We start from the raw sequence: 23,564 nt of genomic DNA on the forward strand, positions 1-23,564 counted from the left end.
TTTTGCTTTTTATATATACCATGTGTTCTTTCGGTAGAAATGTATCCCAAAACTGTTTTATTTCCAACCATTTTAAAGCTCAGTTGCAACTTTGGTTTCCCCAGACCGATTATATTTCTTGTCGCCATTAAGAATGAATATAAGGCAGGTATAAGGCGCAAAAGTGGTTGAAGATTGAAGGGGTGAAAGTCGAAACGTTCGTTGAGCGAACAGTAGCGCCGTAAAACATTATTAACCAGTATTTAATTAGGGAAGAAGCGGTAAGGTGCGAGGAAAGGTGTTCTAAGACGAGCGAAGAAAATAATAAATTCCCATTTATAGGTGTTAACGCGATGTTGGACGGAGGGCACCGGAGGAGTGTCCAGTCACGCTATGGAAATTATGACGTATTACACGATTGCCTTTTCAACGTCGCACGCGGCTTACCCGTGCCGTGACTAATAAGCAGATGTAATGCAATTTAACACGCATCGCGTTAACGCTTGTTCGAGCCTCGACGCTCTGAGAACGGTAACGTTCAAATATTCCAGCGATTTCCTTCGTTTTCTGTTACCGCGTAGTCCATCGAAATCGCAGGAAACGTTTTCCATGCTGAAACGGGTTCGAGGTCGGCATCCAGATCGCATTATCGCGACGGACGCGGCTACTAATTACTCGACTGTTCGGACTATCTCGATTACTTTAATTAACCGGCGGGTTTCTGAATGAACTCGTACACGAATATGCAAAACCGGCGGAATCGTCGTGTTGCCAATTTGCTATTTTAATTTTTATGCTCTCTTCCATTAGCCGATGACCTCGTTCGTCTCGTGCATATCCAATACGGTGGATTAAAGTGGATCGCGGGACCACCATTTTCTTTCGAAGCTGTGATCCCACCGTGAATTAGAGTAGTTTACGGGTGATCGGCCAGCTCGGTTTGCCCCCTCAGATTTTCGAGCGAATCTGGGATTATATTATCTTTATAACTTAAAACTGTCTTCCAAATAACGTAACACGATCTCACTTTGATAGACGAGTTTCACAATTATTAGCATTTTCACTGTTTCTTTCGCTTTTTAAATAAGTTTGGAACCATTCGAAGATTTCGCCCTTCCACGCAAGCAATTACTGAAAATGAAATCAGAACTTTGCAATTTTTAAACTGGAATTGTAGATTCAGTAGCTAACACGAAATCTTGCATCCAAAAAGTGAACACAATATTGCGAAGCAAATGAGTTAATATAATTCCACTGCGAATTTTAATTTTTCTACTGTTCCTATTCAACATTTAAATTGAATCGTAGCAGAATGCCTTCCAAGTTGGACCAAAATCGTAGATATCAAAGCAAATAATATTTTCCCACCTCGCTGCCATTTGTTTCTAGCTTTCTAGTTATTTCTACGTTTTCTGGCACGAGGGTGAACCAACTTGGGTCCGATCGGAGAGCTAGAATGCAACAGAAGTTTACGGTCACCGGAAGTGCATGCTTATTCACTGAGCACCGAAAGGGCGACCGGGTATAATTTACGTATAAATTAAGCGGAATGAATCAACGGCAGACGATTAATCGCAATGGCTTGTCCGTGATAATAACAATGCCCGGCTTGTTTACGAGCGGTAAACGAATATATTAGCTTTTTCATTATTCCGCCACGTGGACGCGTCCGTTTATCGTGCCAGGCTTTCGACCGCGATACCTGGCTTCTCCTGGCACAAACGATCGTCTTTTGTTTTTGGTTCTCTTTTTCCCTCTCCCCTCAATTTTCACCATTCGACGTGTGGCGACGGCGAAAGAGCCGACGGGGACGCTTCGATCCATCGGGATAGCCGCCCGATGAAAAGCGTGAAACGATTCGAGACAATTCGATCGTTCGTTGGAAACAATCCGATTCTCACGGGTTCGTTTCGCAGTACGAGAGTCCTGCACGTAAGAAGGGGTAGAGAGACAGAGAGAGAGAGTAAAAAACCAGCCGTGGCGTAGAGGGTGGATCGTACGAAGTAAACAGGCCGTGAAATTACCTTTTAAATATTAGATTATGATTAAATGTGTACCTACCTCGGAGGCACTAAATGTTCAGCGCCGCCCTTCCGCCCCCGTTGCCAGTTCATAAAGCTGACGATGGGGGTGGTTTATGGTGGATGAGACTCGAACCTCCCTCTCGAGGCTATATCGCGATATCAATCAGCTCTCGGCATCAGATAAGATTGGCTGCTCAGGAGCTGAGTGCTTTTCAAAACGCGGATGAGGTTTTTCGTATCCTCGCGGACCATCAGCGGGACGAGGATCGTTATGTGCTTTGCCCTACGAAAAGGCGGCTGATCATTTTTTTCACCAAAGAATTCCGGTCCAATTGAATGTCGGATCCGACCTGTCCCAGACGATCAGGATCATTTTATATGCAACGTTCGGTAAAATTCTCCGGAGCGCAACTTGGGGCGTGGAGAATTCGGTTTCGAGAAAGTAAGGTTTAAAGAATTCAGATTAATAATATTTAAACGTAACCCATACTTGTTAGAATGCACGTTCTAGCTTCAGTTTTAATTTGGGAAACCGTAACCGTAATGTTAAGACATGGATATATGTATATACTTCAATTATAGTTTTGTATCATGTATCCAAAATTTGCGATAATCGGTACGATAAATTTTAAATTATTTAACGTGTTATAAAATTTATCTATACCTCAATTTGTATTTTCCACCATGGACGTACAAAATATCCGTTGACTTGCGGACGATAGCGTACACAATTTTTTTCAGTGAATTCTCCGAACAATAATGGAACTATAAAATCAAGAAAAGTTTGAAAAGAATTGCCAAGCTACGGTCTTAAAAAGTATCAAGCAACTCGGTTTGGAGTTTGAATACTCGTACAGAGGTAACCCGTTGGACGCTGTAATCATCATCAGGTGCAAGATAGCGCAACAATGTCGACTTTTTGTCCGTGGCTAATTGGTATCGTTAATTCTCCGAGGATCATAAACGCTCGCGGTACCACCTTTGGCAATAAATATCCGGCCCTCCCCCGTTAGAATTTAAAGGGCCCTTCACACGTGGACGGTGGCTGGCCGTAAACGCGAGCATGATGGGCAGGTGTTTATATCCGGCCGGTGCTGCGTGAGTGTGCATACATATGCATGGATATGCATAAAAAAAAAATGAACGTTGCCCAGTGGGCATTGTACGCCCACGCTCACGCTTGTCGAAAACTTTCCGTCGCCATAAGCATATGCATTGCTCACTTAGCAAGATTGATATAACCCGATATATATCTGCTGCTCGGCGATAAACGCGCACGTTGGTCGACGTTGCACGGTCACCGTTCACCGTATGGGTGTGCGTGTTCGCGCGTATGTAATTGCGTGTGGGTGAACGCGTGGTGCTCGAGCGTGCGTGTGCATCCGCAATTACGCGCAAGACGGAGTACGCGAAGGATAATTAATGCAAACGAGGCCGCCGGAGCCAGGGAAATTTCGGTTCGACGGCGAAGGTACCCGCTGCGAAGGTGAGAAGTGGAATGCTTGGAAATAAAAAAACGAAAAAGGAGAGGAAAAAATATATTTACGGGGGCTCATAATGCCCGACCCTGCAGATAAGGGAATTATTCGTGGACAAGTTGCTACGGTCATGTAAGCAGACGATATCGATCAGCCGATGCCCGGTAACAGAAAAAATATCCTCTGCGACGGAGGTTCGGCCTCTCGTGATTCTCTATCTGGGAAACGAAGGGTGGCGTTTGCATCTGTTAAACCGAGCTCTGTCCTTTGTTCCCGGCCGTTTCTCGCTTTTTGCGCGAGATTTCGCGTAATTTAAGGCCCGGATGTATTTATCGTTATGAACGGTACCGGCGAAACTAACGCTTTCTGGGAAGTATACCGCGCGATTACGCAATAATCGTGGTACGATCTCGCGAGACTAAGTCGAAAATGTAGAGTAGGGGTTTTTCGAACGGGGCTCCGGTTTCGAGAGGAAGTACGTTGCTTCGTTTTATAATTTCCGATTAAACGCGGTAACCGGAGAAATTATTTTCGATTCTCGAGGAAGCGTTGAAGCGGTTTAACGAGTTTTCTTCGACATTAGACCATATTCCAGGGCACCGAAACGTCGCCGTAACTTTCGACAATGTCTTCTTGGTATTGGCCAACAAGTAGCTTTCGCTCGAATCCCCATGTCACCGTCCCGTTTAACGGCAACGAGAACTTGGAAGTCTCCGGGGAGAGTTTGCCGGCTAAAACCAACCCCTGCCGACGATTTGAGGGGTTGCGCCACAATACAAGCAATAACACGTACCGCCTTCCACCCTCCTCCCCTCGAGTCCCGTTGCACGCACCCTCTCTTACCTTAATCGACGAAGGATGATTTGGTCTTAAATAAACTTCTCACCTCCATCGACGGCGACCGCATCCCCCTTCTTCGACCCTACGCCGTTTATCACATAAATTGTCGAGTGGTCACTTTGATTATGGGCTCACCTCCCTCGTATTTCTTTATTTGCTTCCTCTCTTCTCCGACCCCTCCATTCCTTGCGAATTTTGAATTGAATTCGATTCCCGGGGAAAGAGCATTTGGGTTCCTCGAGAACTCGTCTTATTACTGGTGGCTGACGTTATTTCGTCTCGCTATTCTCCAAGTATTTCCATTACGAATTTGTTACGGAACAAAGGCCGTAGGGGAAGTTCGCGATTTATAAACAACCACTCGGTTAAGATTGTTTCACACCCCTTGTAATAATCGTTTGGAACTTGTTAAGCTCGAGGTACAGCTTCAGAGAATTCTTAATACATGTATTGATCACAGTTATTTTAGTTGCAGTTAATGAAGTACTTAATAACGTAATCGATTGTAAGTGTAACTCATTATGTTCAACAAAAGGACACATTTCAACAGTGTTTTAAATGAAACAATAAAGAAGCAACCTCAGTATTTAGAATTCCGATTATTTAAAAATTGAATTGTACCCCTCGCTCCAAATAAATTCATTACTCGAAACAACCATCGTTGTACACTTTAACATTATTTCTTTTGGATTCAATATAATTTTAGCCTGAAACGCTCGTTCCAGCGTAATACTCGTATTCCGCGAATGAATTAGAGCGATCTCGAGTTCCGTGCGCACACCTTGGCGGCGAAGGAAGACCGAATCGCAAAAGCGAACAAAAGATCGATCGAAAGACGAGCGTTGCGGTACGAGGCGAGACGGTATTATTCACTGTCGAGCGGAAACGCATGGAAGGTAACCCGACATCCGGCCACGTGTCCCCCGGACGAGATGGACCAATGAGATTCGCGCTACGGAGGAAAGAGACCAATCTCGTGGCTGATCTAGCCGAAGGTCCAGGCGTAGCGTCGGCACGCGCCGGGACGACCGAATTATTCAAATGGAATGCACGAAACGAGCCAGCTGCTTCGGGGGCTGGATCAAAATTGGGGGAGTGGGCCGTACGCGACGCATGAACGACACTTTTTGTGTCGTATGCCTCTGTTCATTTGATTCCCTTCCGCCGTTGCTCGGCTCTATTATGTGGCGTGGATTTCTGTCCGGACGGGAGTCAAACCTTTACCCTTTCGCTGCTAGATTGTTTTGTGGGAGAAATTAATCGCGACACGAATTGACGGTCACTCGGACGGTTAAATATCTCCATATAAGGAAATTATTACGAGAACGCTACCATTTTGAACAAAAGTGGAATTTTGATGGTGTAATTACAAAAATAGAAAGCAGAGCCAAGTATTGCGGATTTCACTGATAGATGTTGTCCGAAACATTGTATCGATCGATTGTGTAGTTTTTTTTTGGCGTTGGTTGAACAATGGAAATTCGAAACGAGCATTTTCGTCATACTTTGTTGTATTACTTCCACAATGGAAAAAACGCATCGGAAGCTCGCAAAAAGTTATTTGCTGTGTATGGTGACGAAGCCTTAAAAGAGCGGCAGTGTCAAAATTGGTTCGCTAAATTTCGTTCCGGTGATTTTTCGCTCAAAGGTAAACAACGTACAGGCCGTCCAGTTGAAGTTGATGACGACCAAATCAAAGCATTAATCGATTCGAATCGTCATAGTACAACACGCGGGATTGCAGAGAAGCTCGATGTATCGCATACGTGCATTGAAAAGGTTTTAAAACAAGTTGCCCAGACCTAACCCAGTTGTATGTAATAAAACTCCACAATAAATTTTCTGTCGAAGGAACTCGAGGGCCACTTGGGGGGTGATAAATTCTGTCATTGAAACAAAATAGAAAAGCAGACGAAGATATGTGTACAAAGAAAATTCGGTTAAAATAAAGTTGAATGGTTCATAGCAAAGGCTTTGAACGATAAGTGAAGAAAAATAGTTGTACGCGAGACGAAGAGCTAATAAATCACCGGGAACACAGTGATAGCAAGTCCCGATCGAAGCAGAGAACGTCTTTGTCTTAAAGATTCGCGGCTAGATTGGTTTTCAACCAGCCATGCATGGAAAGCGTTTTTCATTTCGTTCGGCGAAACGAGTTCCCCTTCGAGGAGCGAAGAAAAGTCAAGGATCGTTTCGCGAGTAAATATATAGGACCGTTCGACGCTGTGTGTCTTTTCCAATTTTTCTGAGTAAACCATTTCCGCTGGGGGTTTTCCGGTCCTTCCTCCCGGGGTTCGTGTTTGAACGAATTCGAAGGAGAGAACCGCCGTCAAGAGAAGGAGGGGGTAGAAAGCGAATTGCGACATTTAATGCGTAATATCCTATATAATCTTGTATGAAAAGCCTCGCGCAATGGTTCACGGTAGAATAAAGACGGGTTTGGGGGACGAAAGGAGACAGAGAGTGTGGTTTCTCGAGGGTGGCCAAGAGACGGTTAAAGGCATTGAGCCGTCCGAGCCACTCGCGAAAATTCTGAGCTCTCTGCTTCTGCGTCCGTCGGTAGAAACCCCCGAGGGTTGGGGGTGGCAGATGGCAGCCGTCGGACTAGTTCTTTCCAACACTTTAACCCGTCAGAATCGGTAGACGTTTAACTTTGGAAAAAGGGGAATACGCGGGGATCAATGATCGCGACAGGGCGACTTCAAAGTATTCGATCTTAAAAAGATCATTGGCATCTTGGGAAAGATTGTTTATTTCTCTTGTTTTATAATCTACATTAATAACTTCTGCTTATTTTTCCACAAATGTAGAAGATTTCGTCGTTTTCGCTTAATCAAAGATTTTCAAGTTATACTGCAGAATCATTTTGAATAATTGTCTCAAATGGCTTATTTGGAACTAGCTTTTTCCACATCTTTGTTCCGTTTATGTAAAATTCAATGTTAATACCGTTATAGTAGCCATTTTCGATGGGAAATACATTTTGTGCCTTTGGTAGCCACAAATATCTAAAATGAATTACTACCATACTAGCTTTATATTTTTATAACGTTTTTAACGTATAAATTAGAAAACTATGGCGATTAATTATATAATTGCACGAAGGTAAGGTAACTTTGGAACCTATTCTCGATGATGTTATGAGGATATAAAGAAACTGTATCATGAAGTACTAAAAATCAAATTTATGAAGCCAATAATTTAATGAGATCGAAGACCACATTTTATATCATACGTAAGAGAAAATATTCAAGGTACTTTTTCAAATCAATCAATTTTGTGATGCAGTGTAAATGAGTATCAGCGCGTTTTTGACGACATAAGGTTTCATCAGGGTTGGAGTAATTCTCGTTTCATAATTTTCCGTTCGAAAAGGGGTCGAAGAGAATCGGGGGACGAGTGATTGAGACGCGCCGTAAGACAGGTTGAATCGAAGCTACTCCAATATCGGAAGGTCTCAGTAATCGATTCGAGTAGCGAGGAAGTGCGGTTTCGAGGGGCCACCGAATGGCGGTTTCGCCCGGCTAGGAGTGTGTTGTTGGCGGATTTGACGTGCTTATCAATGGATCACAAATGTAATAGGCTGCACGCACCCCAAATCGAGCACATAACTGATATCTGATAAGGAACCAATAGCCGTGACGGGATTTGCGTGTGACTATTCATGCCTATATCCCCTTTGCGCCGTTCGTGCCGTAAGAAATCTATTTCACCATTTCCAGAAACACGTCACGGGACGGTGAACTCCGGTCGTTGAACAATATTGGAAAACGCGAGTTTATTCTACTCGTTCGGAGCACGAACTATAGTCGGGAACAGGGGACGGGGGACCCGCGATCTTATAAATTTCCAGCCGCGCCATTTTGCGTTGTCGCTGGCAGACACCGAACCAAGCTTTTCATTATTTGTCGGCGCAGTTACTTCATTATTATAATCTTTATTTAACTAAAATTGCTCGGAAGTATTTCAAATACATACTGTCTTACATACGTACTGTAGCAAGAGGCTGCTCGAAAAGAAACCAAACACCGAATAGTGAACTAAATTGCAGTATAACTGTTCGATGTGCGAATTATAATCAATTTACATTATTAAAATTTCTATTTTTTCCAACAGTTATAGTAAGAATGTCTTCGGTTATGAGAAGTTGTATTTTTGTAAATACCAAACGTTTGTTTGTACGTGAATTTTATTTATGAAAGATTTGCAATACTTTTCTTATTTCAGGGGTAGTAATGGGAATCTTGAGTATGCTGTGATCGGAGTTGCCCTAATTCGCCGTACGTGAAAAGCGATATCGATACGCGATCGAAACAACAGCGTCTCGGTGGAAAGGTTTGACGCGAGCTGGCGTCTCGAACGAGGGCCCCCGTCATCCGGCGTTCCTTTTCACCCCCCGTAGAAATAAAACACGATCCCCGGAGGCTGATCATTTTAAAGGTAGAGCACAGACTGGCCGTCCGTAGGCGGCCGGGCACGCGCCGCTCGAGGAGATCCCTCATTCATCGTCCGATGATTCTTGAAGACGCGTATAAGTATGTCGTACGAGGCAAATGGCACGCAAGACTTCCGGTGCCACCCCTATACATCCCCGCAGTGTCCCCCGTTGGTGTCGAGTTTGGTCCATTATTCCGTCGAGAATCGAGATCGCGATTGAATAGCGCGAGCGGAAGCGGTGGAAGGGCGCTCGCAGACGCACGCCTCGACGAGAAACCTCTTTTGTAATGTGCATTGTCTATAACGGGTGGGAGGAGACGGCTGGGCAACAGGAAAACGCGCCTACGGTACGCTGGAACCGTTATAATTTACTATTTTAATTAACGGGAGACGAATACATTAATTTTTATGCTCCTTCAAGGCCCTTCAGGCTTACCTTCACATTTATCTCGAAACACATCTCGTTTCTTAATTCGTACATTATTATTCGCATAAATACTCCGTGTCTGTTGACTTTTTTTAAGTATCTTTTAAGGAATTTTTAGATGGGATAAACAATCTTTTGTAATTTTGCAATTTACGCACGATGAATGGTCTTCTGTTTATCGTGCGTGATACTTATAAACTTATTATTATTATTCATTTATTAACGGAAAAAAACTCTTTAGCACAAAAGATGTAATATGTAAAGAACTACGAATGTGGATTTTACATAGTCAAACGTTATCGCTTATAAAATTTCAACTAAATAAATAATTTACAATACGTTGCAAGGATAATTTTAGACCTTCTAATGATTATAATAAGTAAATCCACTTCTCTCGTTTATATTTGAACAACGATTAAGAAAACAACTTCAACGGGTTAAAATGACCCTGCAAAAATTTTCAGATTCCACTGTATCCCATTTTTTTTATCAAAATGGCCCCCGAATCGTTCCTCAGCCTCAACACTGTCCACGTTCCATTAATCAACGTTCCCCTTAATCGGGGATTAATGAAACGGGCCTTTCTTCTTTCTCCCTACAATGCTCTCTCTGAAAATATTTTCAGTCCACCCGGTAGGGGCGAAAACTACCCCGTAGTTCTTGAAAGAGTCCTCAAGACGTGCGTCCGCGACCTCGAGGGCACGTCGGGCGATTATTACCTCAATCGAGCCGATAATAATTTGATTCCGACCCATTGTGCGGGTCGAACGATTCCCATCGCGTCCGTGGAGTTTCTCGACAAAACGGGCGCAACGCAAACAGGCTTGTGGGGTGGCTGAATGGGCCGCGAAGTGACAATGGCGGCGCAATTGTTTTCCTGACTTTTATCCCACTTATTATTCCGCGAGACTATTATGATCGTCGTTGGCGATCGTCATTATGTTTGACGAAGGCCGGTGATCTCGAGTTACGCGACCATTGTCAGGGGAAGGAGGGGCACCAACGACGCCGAAAATGCGAAATGAACGCGCACAGACGGCGGGTCGAGGCGCCCGCTGTGGCGATTTCGTTCCAAGGGGCACGTGTGCACTTTTATATTTAATTTACAGCTCGGTTTGTGCGGGTTTCTTAACCTTTTGAAGCTCACGACTAATGTGGGAAATCGATCTTTACCGCAGGGTGGCCCTGACAATGTGACAATAATATGCGACTGAACATATTTTAAATTAATACGTTGTTTATTCTTCTCTAAGATCTAAGGACCTTTGACACCGCACAATGTAAATATGTAAATAAAATAATTATTTTTTTCTGACTTGGTGGCTCTGAAGGGATTGAAACGATTTCGACAATATTGTTTCGGTCAGAAAGTAACTGTGTTTTTTCCCCAAAAAATCCCGTTTCTCGACAAGACGCGTACAAACGAGGGTGCAAAGTGTCAAATTAACACCTCGGACGATTTACGTTTTATAAAATTCCAAAGACGCCCCTTTCCCTGCGCTTTCACGAGCACGGCCCCGCGAGGGCAGAAACGAAAAGGACGAATCGGTGATAACGAGGTGTTCCGTCGTAGGTCGAAACGTCACGGGGTGAAACCCCCCGTAGACTGCGCAGCTGTGAACCCCCCGCCAATTCCGTTCGACACGACGATACGTCGTGGTACGTGAATTCGAGATGCATCGAGCCCAGCGGGATTCGTTGCCATTTTGGAAAGCCGCCCGTATTCACATGAGCACGCACGTGGGCACCGATTTTTTTTCCAACCCTTGCACGCTTGCTCATACGCAGGGCTCGTTAAACTCGAGTCGTTTTCGTTTTAAACAATGCGCCTCTCGTCGAGGACTCTCTTCCTCCGATTGAACTTCGTAACTTTATTTCTTGAGTATGTTGACGCATACAGTGCCGTGCAAAAGTCTTGCACAAGGCGGTACCCTAATCGAAATCACCGACTTTGTATCAGGGAGGGGCACAATACATTTAAGAAAACATTCAAACCATTGATGCTCGTTTATAATCTGTTCGTGATTGAACGCTTGAAAGTACTCAGAATATATAGATCATCTTGTCATTTACTGGTTAGTAAATACAGAATACATTAGCATCTGGTATTCAAAATACTTTATTTAGTATCAATATTCTATATTAGCCACGAATAAATTTTGATGGAAACAGATAAATATGTGAACAAAAAATTTGTGTACAAACATATGCAAACATACGTCGACATATGCAAAAAAATATGAGAGTATTTGTACGTAATAATAATGGAAATTTTATTTTCTACCGATCTCGTAATTTAAATTACAATAAACTTCAATCCTTTTTTTCTCGATTAACTATAGTTGTTGATATTTATTAAAATTAATTTATAAGCAGAATATGACTGCTCGAGCATATTTAAATCTACCCCAAAATCAGTTTCCAGTTATCGGAATCGACGATCGTCTCTTTGCACGGTAGTTTGTTAGATCATTAAAACGCTTTCATTGGAGCGGAAGTGCAGCTTAAACCATTTGTTTTGCAATGTGTACCGTTTGCATTGCTGGTTTATCTTTTGAAAAAATACTCCATTATATGGCGTACCATTGCACTCATGAAGTGTGCAGAGCAATGTGCTTCGTGTTTCGGGTGAAAATTAAATTGGCATTTTTATTTTCGTTATTTTCGAAATCCGATATTACCTAACCCCTCCAAGTAGAACAGGGCAAAATAATAAATCGTTTCGAATAAAAATGATTAGGGAACATTTCAAGGTTTCAAGGTCTTTCAAGGTAATTACAAGCTCTTGATACTGTGTGCATAATATTATTGTAAATTAGGATACCAGTGAGCCTAATCAAGCAATTTATTTTCTATATTTCTAAATAAATTGACGTCGACGTTTGTTCAAAGAAAATTAATCGGAAAAAATATTTTCTGTTCGTTTGTTAAAAATATCGTAATTTAAAAAAATGTCGAATGTGGTTCGATTTATTTTCTTCGATGTTTGTTATGACATTAATATGGAATAAAATTATTCACGCGAGACTACGTTTTTAGGAAAATCCATTTTGAAAAATTAAAAATCTTTTCCAAATAAAAGATACAATTATTCAAAAATGTTTAAAATTAAAAATGAAAATACATGGTTGCGTGTGACAACAGAGGAAATATTTTCAGTAATTTCTAGCACAATAAAAAATATTTATTTATGGTATTCGTATAACAGTATCTGATAATTCTGATTGATTAAATAAAATTGATGGTTCCATGAGCAGAATCAACAAGGAAAGCGAGAATTGAAAATGAATTTGACAATATATTTTATATATTCCATCTTAGCTAAATATAATAAAATGTATATACAGTGTTAATCCATTATTATTGCATTAACAACAGAAAGAATAGACTCGAATTTTCAGACTCGATTTTCTTCAAAACGAAGTCTCCAAAAAACTTTTATCGCGTATTTTCGACCTATTTGCGACCTTCCACGATTTCTGCCGCGCCCTTATAGGCAGACCAAGCTTCTCGCGCATTGCAGTAAATTAACGTGCGAGTTTTCGATGTCTATCATTGCAAGTTAAGCCAATGAGTAGATTAAAGGACTCGAAACGAGTTTCCTTCGAGGATTAGCAAGCGTTCGAGTGATTCAATTAATTTCCACGCTTGCATTAACCGGCGCTCGTAGCCCGGCTCGCCAGGAGCGTAGCAAATGTAAAACAATCCGATGGGCGTAACGCACGAAGAGCTATGTTCCAAGTCGTCGCGCCTTGGACATGTTCAACACACGGTATAACATTGTTCGGGGGATGAAATTAAACTTTGCCCACCGACCGGAAAGTTCCTTAAAATTAAGCCGTTTCCCCGAACGATTCGAGAGCAGCCGAGGAGCAAAGTAAACGGCGCACAACTGAGCGACTTAATTCAGAATACACCAGCCGAATATACCCGACTCTCTCGCTTCCACCCCCATCCCCTGCTCGCGATTCGTGCGAGGCGACTTGCAATTTATTCCTGTTCGCCTCTGCCACCACCACTCTCCAATTAACTTTAAATCACCCTCCTCCGCGAATCCTCCTTATAACGCGAAACTTCGAAATAGAGTAATGGCGGGCGTTTAAACTCCCGGGGAAAAAATACCCGGCGACGTCGTTTCCGCTCCACTGCCGTCCCGACGCCCCTAAACGTCCAATTCTAACCGCGTCGTCCCACGTTTCGATCAGTTTGCAAAAAACCATAAGGCTTGTCGATCGTTGAGAGTAGTTATCATTTTTCTCGATTCTTAAAAGGGTCTTTTTGTGCACCAAATTTTGTCGATTTCTTATCGAAAAAGTGCACATTTCTATTTCAAAGATTTGGACTTTGTTCCTTTAAAAATCAATATTGGAAAAGCCAGTTTTAGAGCGTTACTAATCAAAAAGATCAACATCCCCTTTATAAGAAATACTATACTATGCAGACTATAAATTAAATAGCCACCGAAATCTTTAGCCCCGAGTCTGGTTTGGCTGATTTTTTAAAGCGATTCGAAATCCTTAAAATTCGCTGAGAAAGCCGTCGAAACCCCTTCAGGCGATTAAGTCGGCTAATTTCGAATCGGCTTAGGGCTCGTCGCGGCGAACGGGGCAGAAAGGGCGGGTTTGTGGCCGAGTTATGGGACACAGGATAACCGAGGGGGTGTGCATTGTGTCTGCTGTCATCCTCAGTCGAGCTTTCGTTACCCCAAATGCTAATTATATGTCAACCGTTCACGCGCCATATCACGTCGAGGCGGAGCGCCAGGGATGGAACAATGAAGGGAGGCTCGTCTAATGGGCCTCTTCTACACCAAAGACGCCGTCCAGGCCTTGAGACCCGTCCTAATAAAAATTACAGAATGTCTGGCAGCTGCAGCGTGTCGGGGCTGCGAAGCGTCGCCTCGCCCGTGGAAACAGCTTTTAATTCGAGCGTAAATGAACTCGTTCGAGTTTTCCTGAAACGCCTTTTCATTTTCTACGCGTGTATGTTTTAGGAAGAAACCGGGCCGTAGGGGGGTGGCTACGGGGTGTTTCGGGCGGTATCTCACGGTCGGTGCGCGATCGTAATAAAGTTAAGCAATAGAATTCGTTCGGGCCAGCTTATTTCCTTATCGCCACTTAAGGGCAAAGAGCGATAGGCGTCTGACCTCATGAGCAGGTATATTCGCAGAAGGAGTAGGTGATTGATGCACTCTGTACACGCAAAACCCCTATCCGCCCACTTTTACCCTCTTGATCCGGAATGTTCATATTGGGGAGTCTCACTGATTCGAATCATCGTTGCTTACCGTTTCGGGGTTAACCGTCTTATCTTGATGAGCGTGTCAACCTGTACCCTTACAACGTTGCAGCGTGCAACGTTCGCCCGCCCCCTCAGTTTAATCGTGAAAACAACCGACGCCCGAATTACTGGAAACTCGTGGAATCGAGCGAGACCGTGAGTCGAGATTCGGCGATTCTTACCGTCGCGGCGGAAACAATGAAAAAGTAACTAGAGCAAGGAAACGAAAGGCCGATCGTTCGTTGGGGCAGGGGAGGAGATAATTAATGGCCCGACAACGAGGCGGGTAAATTTGCAAAGCCATTTCAAGTTCCTTCGAGCTCCTTCAACTTTCTTTAGGTTCCAACCGCCCGCTCATCGTCGCTAATAGTTTACTGGAGGTGATTGGATTCTTCGGACCATTTGTAACCGCATCGGTAAACTTTGCACATTTAATGCCAGCCTCACCTGCGGTGTTCCTGCGATCGAGGGCCCCTGTTCGTCGAGTGGGTCACGAAACCCGGATTTTGTTTTGTCCGCGTCGCGTATCGAGCGACCCGAAACGCTTCCCGCGCGTAATAGAAACGAATAACGCAAACACGAGGGCGTCTTTGATCGAGTGAGGGATTTCGATAGATTAGTAGCCGTGCCCAAGAAAACAAAATGGTCCCAGATTGCGCGTCGGCCATACTTCAGCCGAGATTGAAGCAAATTGGCGGAATTGCCGGCCGCCGCAAGGAGCGATACTGATTACCTCGGCCGCTCGTTAAGTACTGTAACAATACCGACTCCCACCACGTCCTTCACGGCTATCCCCCTCCCTCCCCCTCCGCGTCACTTTTCCGAGGGTGATAAAACCGGCGGCCAATCGCGTCCCGCTCGTCCCCACCACTCTTATCTCGCGTTTCGCGTCTCGTTCGCTCTCGTTCGAAGCGACGACAAACGAGAAGGAGGGAGACGACGAGAGGGAGAGTGACAACGAAGAGGAGTCGCGAGGGACGGATGAAGAGAGGGGAGGGGGCAGGAGGGGAACGAGTGAGGGCAAAACGAAAGAGACATTTGAATCGTAAAAGAGAGGAGAACGCGGAATAAGCAGAAGGGCGGGAAAGTGATGAAAAGGGCGAGAAGGGGAGTGAAAAAGACAAGCAGAGGCTCGGTCGTTGTAGCAGGGAAATAAAGTGCGAGAGGGAAAAGTGCAAACGCGAGACAGGAGAGACCTGTCCATTAAGGAGACGTTGAAAGGGACCGGGTGGAAAAGAAGATACTCCGCGACGGGTAGCGGATCGAAACGTGGAGGGGGGTGGGCAAAGTCGAAATCGTACGTTTCGAGGAACACTCGAAGGCGCATAATCATCGCGGCCTTTGTCGTTTTCTATCGACGACAGTTGCGCCGTTCCGTGACGATCAAGCCCCGACGTCTACGCGGAACGTTTTCTATAGGTCATAGGGGCGTTTCGGGGGTGCGCGAGGAGATCGTTTCCCTTCTCGAGTCTCGCTTCTCACACCGGGGTTGCTTTTCCGCTCCTTGTTCCCTGGTTATTAGGGCTGCCTTTGGCTGCGGGACAATCGAAAGGTACCGGGTAATGGGCGGGGCTTTAGGCAGGACCACTGCCGTCATAATTCCACCCTGCGCCGAGGGGTTCGGTATTTCCATCGTTCCTGGAACCGTACATTTTTCATCGCTTTAAATACCGTCCGTACGCGAGATATTTTCGCCGTTTCGCACGAAATTCTCGTGCGTACCGATTTTTTGAACTTTTGGGGATATATGGTGGATGTTCGAAGAATATTGCCTGGCGACCTTGGAGCCCGTTTCTCGTCGAACCCGAATATTGCCTGGCTCAGCCTTTGGAGCTTTTGGTTTTATCGACGGGGCTGCCTTGGGGATTTTAGGCATTCTAACACAGTTAAATCTCTGTATTATGCTTTGATTCGTTCCGAATTAGATTACTAGATTAGCTCAAATTAGATTCAATTGTGGCAATTATATACTGGGAAAGTTCAGCGTGGGTTTTTACGATTAGCTGCTCGTCATATGGCATTATTCAACCATGACTATATGTTTAAAATGTCTGTCACAATTTTCCGAAACAAGCAAACCAGGAATTAACAGTGAAATGGTATCCGAAAGGCGAATCGTACAGTGAAATCACAGAACTTGCAAACAATGAACTTGCATTAGAAAGCAACGATACTATGTATTTCTTCGTTTTTGCCAAGTCGTAAGTTCTATTGTTGTAAATCGAGAACTATTGTGCCACGCACCGGTTGTTCGGAGCGTGGACGGGGGGTAAATTAAAATTCGATTCCCCCTTCGGCGGTCAGGAATTCGCGGACTTCGACGAACCAGAAACGAGTATTTCAGTAGGCTACCAGCAACGTCCTATCCAATTCCAACCGTCATTCCAAGTCCAAACATAACGCCATTCTACGGAGCAAACATTTCTACTTTTCGACGTGCAAACTTTCTGTGATACCTCAGGGAAGCTTGCTCTTCAACTGTGCTGACCATTTCGCGTCTCATTCAGTCCTGCCATTCATCCCCCTTTTCCATGTTGCACATGCTTAATGGCTACCTGTATATTCATGCCGTTTTGCGCGCGAATCAACATTCAAATTGCGCGCGCATACGTAATTAGATTGGAACGGTAGCCCCGAAGCTCGAAACCAGTACGAATAAAACGACGAGTCTCGATATCCGAAACGAAACTCTATTGTCTATCATGATTTTGTTTTAAGCAAGATCTTCGAGAAAAAAGGGAATACCGTATCTAAACCGAGATCTTGGATCGTCCGAGGTGATCAGGCTTTCGTGATTACAGTATATAAATTGAGATTCCGAATAAATGTGAAAGATAAACAACTGTTAATAACCATCATGATCGATTACGAGTAAAAGGTAAACGAGCCTTTATCCAGTTACTATGTATATAATAGCGAATGAAAGTGTTGATAATAGTGACTGGTAGGGAATATTAGAAGATAACCTCGAAACATTCGAGATCTCGATAGACCCGAGATCCTGCTTGACAATCCTTTTTTTCGAGATTTTCCGAGATCCTGGACATTTCTAATTCGCTGATAGAGATAAGGTCGAACGATGTTTCGGCGTGTTTAGCTTCGAGACGAAGTGCGAAATAGAGCGCGGCGTTCCCTCGTCGATGTTCGACGTTTACCAGCCCCCATCGTTCAATGCGGACCGTACTCGTTTTTTATGTCAACACGAGGGCCAATTGAGTGGATATAATAGCCGGTACCACATGTTTCACTCGGATTCGCCGACATGTGGGTTCCGTCCGAGTCACTGTGTACGTGCACTAAAACATTAACGGAGTTCCACGAAGGGAGGATCGCGCGGGCACTAACGACGGTCCTCGAAGTCATCAAATTGATCGCCATGATTTGGGTACTCCCCCATTATTCGACCGCTATAGCCTCGCGTACACTGCGCGCCGTGCCAGGAATTACACGGGTCGATCCAATTACTTCTCTAAAAATCATCTTTCCCAACGGTACGTTCCAATCATCCATAAGTCACTGGATAGTTTGTTCGTCCATCTTTGGAAAGTGCAGTTTAAGGTACGGATACAATTTTCTGAAGCGACCTTATTATTTCGTTTTTTCACACTTATTCAGTTTGACTTGCTACTCTACTGGAACTTTTACGACGCGTATATTGTAATTAAAATAAATATATAATAATTTGAAGATAGTTTGAAATTAAAGGACTCGTGGAAAATATCATGGGAAAAATTTTATGACGAGACCTTCATATTCTCAACATGGGCTTTTGGTCCTGACAAGTTTTACTTTAAAGTTCCATTATAAATATAGACAACAACTTTAACAGAAAATACACACGTAATGTTATAATCACAGTGTATATGCTCGACATTGCCTATATTTAAAGCGAACGTGGGCTTTCCTTGTTATATCAAAGTCGCAGACATAATTTAGAGGATGGTATATCTTCGAGAGTATCGTAAAACGGCGTTAATTAGCGTCACCGAATCGCGAATGGGCGGCGTTAAATACAAAGGCGCGTTGCTGGTCATTCGCCTCTCCCCACCGTGAAAACAAACGGAGCCTGTTCAGGGGAAGACAAACTGACCCAGGCCGTTTCCGTTTCAGGTCTACCATGCAACCGTTCTCCACCGGCAGCACAATGGCGACCGAGACACCGACCAGCCTCCCACCAGAGAGGGTTGCCTCGCCGACGCCGTGCAGAAACTTGACCTTCTCCATCGCGAAGATCATGGAACCGGATAAACGTCTAACCGAGCAGAGCAACCAGCAGACGACGTCGCCGCAGGCCCCGCCGCCGACCACGACGTCCAGCATCCTTCAACAGCCGCCCACGATCTCGTCGCTGACGTATTCCGCGCACCTGGAGTCGGCGTTCAAGAAGTACGTGCCGACGCTGAGGCATCAGAATCTCTTGCAACACTATCCTCTCCTGTACTATCATCCGAACCCGTTGCTGAGGGCGTTTCCAGCGCCGCCGCCCGCGGCTCCGGCAGTGCCTCAGAGCTCGCCGCCGCCCACGGCGATCCAGGAGGCCTCATCGAGGGTGAGCTTGACCGCGATCTCACCGGAGAGTCAGCGCGGCAAGAAGAGTCCCGGTCCAAGGGGCAACGAGCTCACCGCCACGAACAAACAGAAAACCTTCACCTGCTCGGAATGCGGTAAGGTGTTCAACGCCCACTACAACCTGACCAGACACATGCCTGTGCACACCGGAGCCCGACCGTTCATCTGCAAGATCTGCGGGAAGGGATTCCGTCAGGCGAGCACGCTGTGCAGGCACAAGATCATCCACACGGCGGAGAAGCCCCACAAATGCTCGACCTGCGGCAAGGCGTTCAACAGAAGCTCGACCCTGAACACCCATCGTCGCATACACGCCAACTTCAAGCCGTTCGTGTGCGAGTACTGCGGCAAAGGGTTCCACCAGAAGGGCAACTACAAGAACCACAAGCTCACGCACAGCGGCGAGAAGGCGTACAAGTGCAGCATTTGCAACAAGGCGTTCCACCAGATCTACAACCTGACCTTTCACATGCACACGCACAACGACAAGAAACCGTTCTCGTGCAAGATCTGCGGCAAAGGGTTCTGCAGGAACTTCGACCTGAAGAAGCACATGAGGAAGCTGCACGACACCGGCTCGCCGGTACTCAGCGGCCTGGCCACCTCCGCGCAGAGCCACAATCAACAGTCCGGCTACGCGTCCGTTCACCACGGACCCGGTGGCCACTCTTTCGTCTCTCCTTTCCTGCTACCGCCGCCCGGGTCCACCAATTACCTCAGCAAGATGTTGTGACAGGGCGAGAACATCCATTTCCCGAGGAAGGCGCAGTGCCCTCTGATCCTCGGCCAGCCTTGTTACACCGGGGACATCGGTCAGTTGACGCAACCCTCGAAATGAGGGAACGCGGTTCGCGATAGAGAATCTTTAAACGAGGTTCGATCGGCTTCGAGGCTCGGGAATGGATGCTCCGGAACGGGGATCGTCGTGTTTCTCGAATAAAACGAGGAGGAGATAACTGCTTCGGCTTCGGGACCGAGAAGAGATACCAAAGACGTAAACAAAGAGAGAACAATGGGGAACGCCGTGTATAATACGCTACTGCATGGTTTCGAGACAACCAACTACCTCATCCACGGCAACCAAACGGCGCGGGGGCGACGATTCGTTTCTGTTTCTAGGATTAGTCTCGGACTTTCCGTCGAGTCTCGTGATCGCGAAGCACCGACGAAGAAAGCCAGCTATCGACGCGATCGATATTTTCATCGTCCGGGGGGATAGCTTCTTTTCGTCGAGCTGTACAAAGCGAGCATTACACTGTATTTCGGATACCATGGTACGTTTCGAGTCTGTTCGAGCGCGCGAGTTCAGTGAGAATCGGCGCACCTGTATCGGATCAAGCCTGCGGTTATTCTTTAACCTAGCATTTTGGACCACTAGACGAGCTAGATACGCGATTACGCGTGGAAACGTCTGCAGTGGGTCAGGACTCGAATTGGTCGACTTCTGATTTGAAAATTACGATGTAAAGGACTGCTTGTAAAAACAGGTGAAATTTATGTGTGTTTCGTTGAGGTAACTATCAAGTATGAGATCTTTTCAGTTCTCGTTAAGCAACATCTTAATTTTATCCTTGTGTCAGATTTATTAATTTAATTTATAAAATAGTGGAGATACAGATATGTTTGGTAGAATCTTATCAACTGGCATCCAACGGGTCTTGACAGTCAATGTGTTAATGTTCTTGGCAAATATGAAAGAAGTTGAATAGCAAGTCTGATTGGCTATAGTATAATCTCCTATTATGGTGAGTCGACAGGAAGGAGATTATACCATACATAGTCAGACAACTTTTCTCATCTCTGTAAAGTACTTGCATTTTCCACTTTAATTTATTACAGAACGTTTGAATCGATCTTTTTATTTTATAATTTATCCTATATATGTACTATACATATATGTCATATCTCTAACTCACTGCGAGTTAAGCAAATTCTATTCACCATATAAAAATTGTAAATTCGTTCGTAAAATACAGATTTTGCTCGTTTAAATTTCGGTTTGAAAAATTTATTCAATTTACGAACGAATGCAAAAGTTTTATTCGTTACTCGTGCATCGAATTCACAAAAATTTCACTGCAAAACGATGGCAAAAATTTGCGAACCGCACCCCGCAGAGTCGAACGTAAAATTTGCGGATTTATCGTGGAAGAATATTTCCAGGAAGGACGATACAGGTACGCTCATTTCGCAGAGAGATTATTCTTAATTTCGAAATCAGCCGTGCAACAGAGAAAAACACCGAGCAAACAGATAATCGAATTAGACGACACAACGCGTCGCGGACAATTCTGCCTCGACAATGATATTTCAACCGAGCCGAGCAGTTGCGAGGTGCAAAACACCGAGCGTGCATATTCGAGAACGCAAATAATCGGTCGTAGTATCAGCGAAATAAACCGCGCTGGGAGTTAAATCAACATGGAGCAGATAGCGTGTATTGGTTCGATCGTTATTGGAAACCGGCCCCCATGATATCGGTTTAATCGTCGCATGAAAGCTCAATCGATGGTGTCCTGCGAGACGATTACTTATTTGTGTAAATACTTGTAAATATTTGTACCTGCCGCAGAGACGCGTTGCGCGCGTAACGAATAATCGTCGACGAAAACAAGGGAAACGTATATTCGAGGATACGTGGGTGGAATATTAGGTTGTAACATATGAAAAGTCCGTTTCTTTCGCTACGGGTAAACATGTTTTCCCTTTCGAACGTGACGATTAATTAAACTACGTATCGTTCGAGTCCAGGCATTTTTGCCATCGAGTTACGATGTTTGCAATGGCGTTTACGTAAATTGTCGGGATTTTGAGTTCGAAGAACTCAGAAGCACGTACGTTTTATTGACTTGGAAACGCGTTGTACAGCTTTTTTAATTTTAATCCGTCAAACACGTGGCCCTGCGTTTTCGGGCGAGAATCTTTTGCTACTTGTCAATGTAATTCCCTTAATTTCGAAACTTTCGATAATTGCCACCTTTTCGCTATACGAATTTTATTCTGGAAACGATTGGGTTGTTCTGTTAGTTGTTATTCAATTCATCGTTTATCCGACGTTATGTTCAGAGGAAAAAATTAAACGACACTAAAAACAATTTACTAAGAAAATAAAATTGAATGGGACAATGCATTGATACGTTTAATTTATTTTGGAAGGTTAGTTCAAGAACAAACAAGAAGCAAAATGGCTGAAGTGTTTAATATTTTGACCATAGACTTTATTATATTGAAAGTAACATTTACGTTTCTTCAAACAACTGCCACACTAGTGATGCAATTACTTTAAATGAATGTTTAGGCGACGTCGATCCTTGGGTATCTATAATATCGCATTTAAATAACACTTTACAATTCATACGATACAAAAAATACGTTTAATTGTAATAGATTTTGTGGAGACATTTGAAAAATAAAATTTCTTGCCCATTTTTTTTTGTATTTACACCCAAGTGGAAAATGAAACAATTGCAGAGATATTCGCCAATATGACGGCCACTGATCCGTTCGATATGTTACAACGTAATATCCAGAGGGTACTGAACACACAAAATGGAAAACTTGCTAGAATTACGTCCATGAGAGCAGTTCGCAGGAGCGTGTTTCGCGCGTAAATTCCGTGAACGTACGGATTAACACGCTCACTGCGAGATCGATACACGTATCCAGGAGAAGATCGAGATCTCGCGGAACTATTGGCTCGATCGTAAATACAGTAGTCCCTGACTTCGATTCTTTGTAAGGAATAGATCGAATGTCTTAGCCAAAGTCTTTCTTTTTCTTACTAAGCTCGAAGGACATCGACTGTTCGTAATCGTGACAAATTTGGTGTTATTTTCCCCCAGAATGCTATAAACATTGCGTAAAATTTCTCGCCTCGGTTCCTTCGGTGCGTTGGAAGCTCGTTACGAGGCGAAGCGACATCAAAGCGGGGAGAAACGCGGGCAGCAAAGCGGGGACTACTGTACGTCGCGTCAGCACGGATCCGGCGAAACTTGTGCGACAATTTAACTTGTTCCGGGTGTGTCGCAATGAACGTGTTACACGTCGACCGCATATCTATGTATTCTTTAGGCGAAAAATGTATAAATCGGTGTGATAGTAGCTTTAAGCGGCGCGTAGATAGCGAACGAAATGTTGGTCATTATTATTACCATTGTAATTATTCTAGTTGGATCGCGCGAACGATCGTCTCAGAGCTTTGCAATAGAAGACGTTTTATCACTATTCTTTGTTTTCGCGTGTATATCTGTTCTCATTTTATACGGTTTCGTTTCGCGTGGGCAAATTTTTCGCGCCTATCGCTTTCCACGGGTAACATTTGTGATTCGCGATCGTTACTTTGTACGAGAGGACCGACGGACTCCTTGGCGAAGACTTAAGTAAAATTCGTATCTCACGTTTCTACCGTACGGATTAGGTAAGCTGCAAGCGACGACGGTGAATAAAGTAAGCATGATTAAAGGCGAAAATAAAGAAAAGTTATATATGTAGATAATCGGTAGAGTAGACGAAAATGCATATGTATGTGTC

The 23,564-nt window shown here is 44.4% G+C and overlaps 1 protein-coding gene across 1 annotated transcript in view; it reads left to right on the plus strand.

The window, feature by feature from the left end:
* The window catches only part of LOC122403334 (fez family zinc finger protein erm-like), a 39,180-nt gene extending 19,413 nt beyond the window's left edge, over positions 1–19,767 (plus strand). The window contains exon 2 of the mRNA XM_043406814.1: positions 18,576–19,767. Coding sequence (XP_043262749.1) covers positions 18,583–19,767 — 1,185 coding nt within the window. The 5' untranslated portion in view covers positions 18,576–18,582. The remainder of the gene's footprint in view (positions 1–18,575) is intronic.
* Positions 19,768–23,564: the final 3,797 nt, after the last annotated feature.

Source organism: Colletes gigas, unplaced genomic scaffold (assembly GCF_013123115.1).
Source record: "Colletes gigas isolate AHSC1104 unplaced genomic scaffold, ASM1312311v1 Colletes_gigas_Sc00049, whole genome shotgun sequence".
NCBI classification, from domain to species: domain Eukaryota; kingdom Metazoa; phylum Arthropoda; class Insecta; order Hymenoptera; family Colletidae; genus Colletes; species Colletes gigas.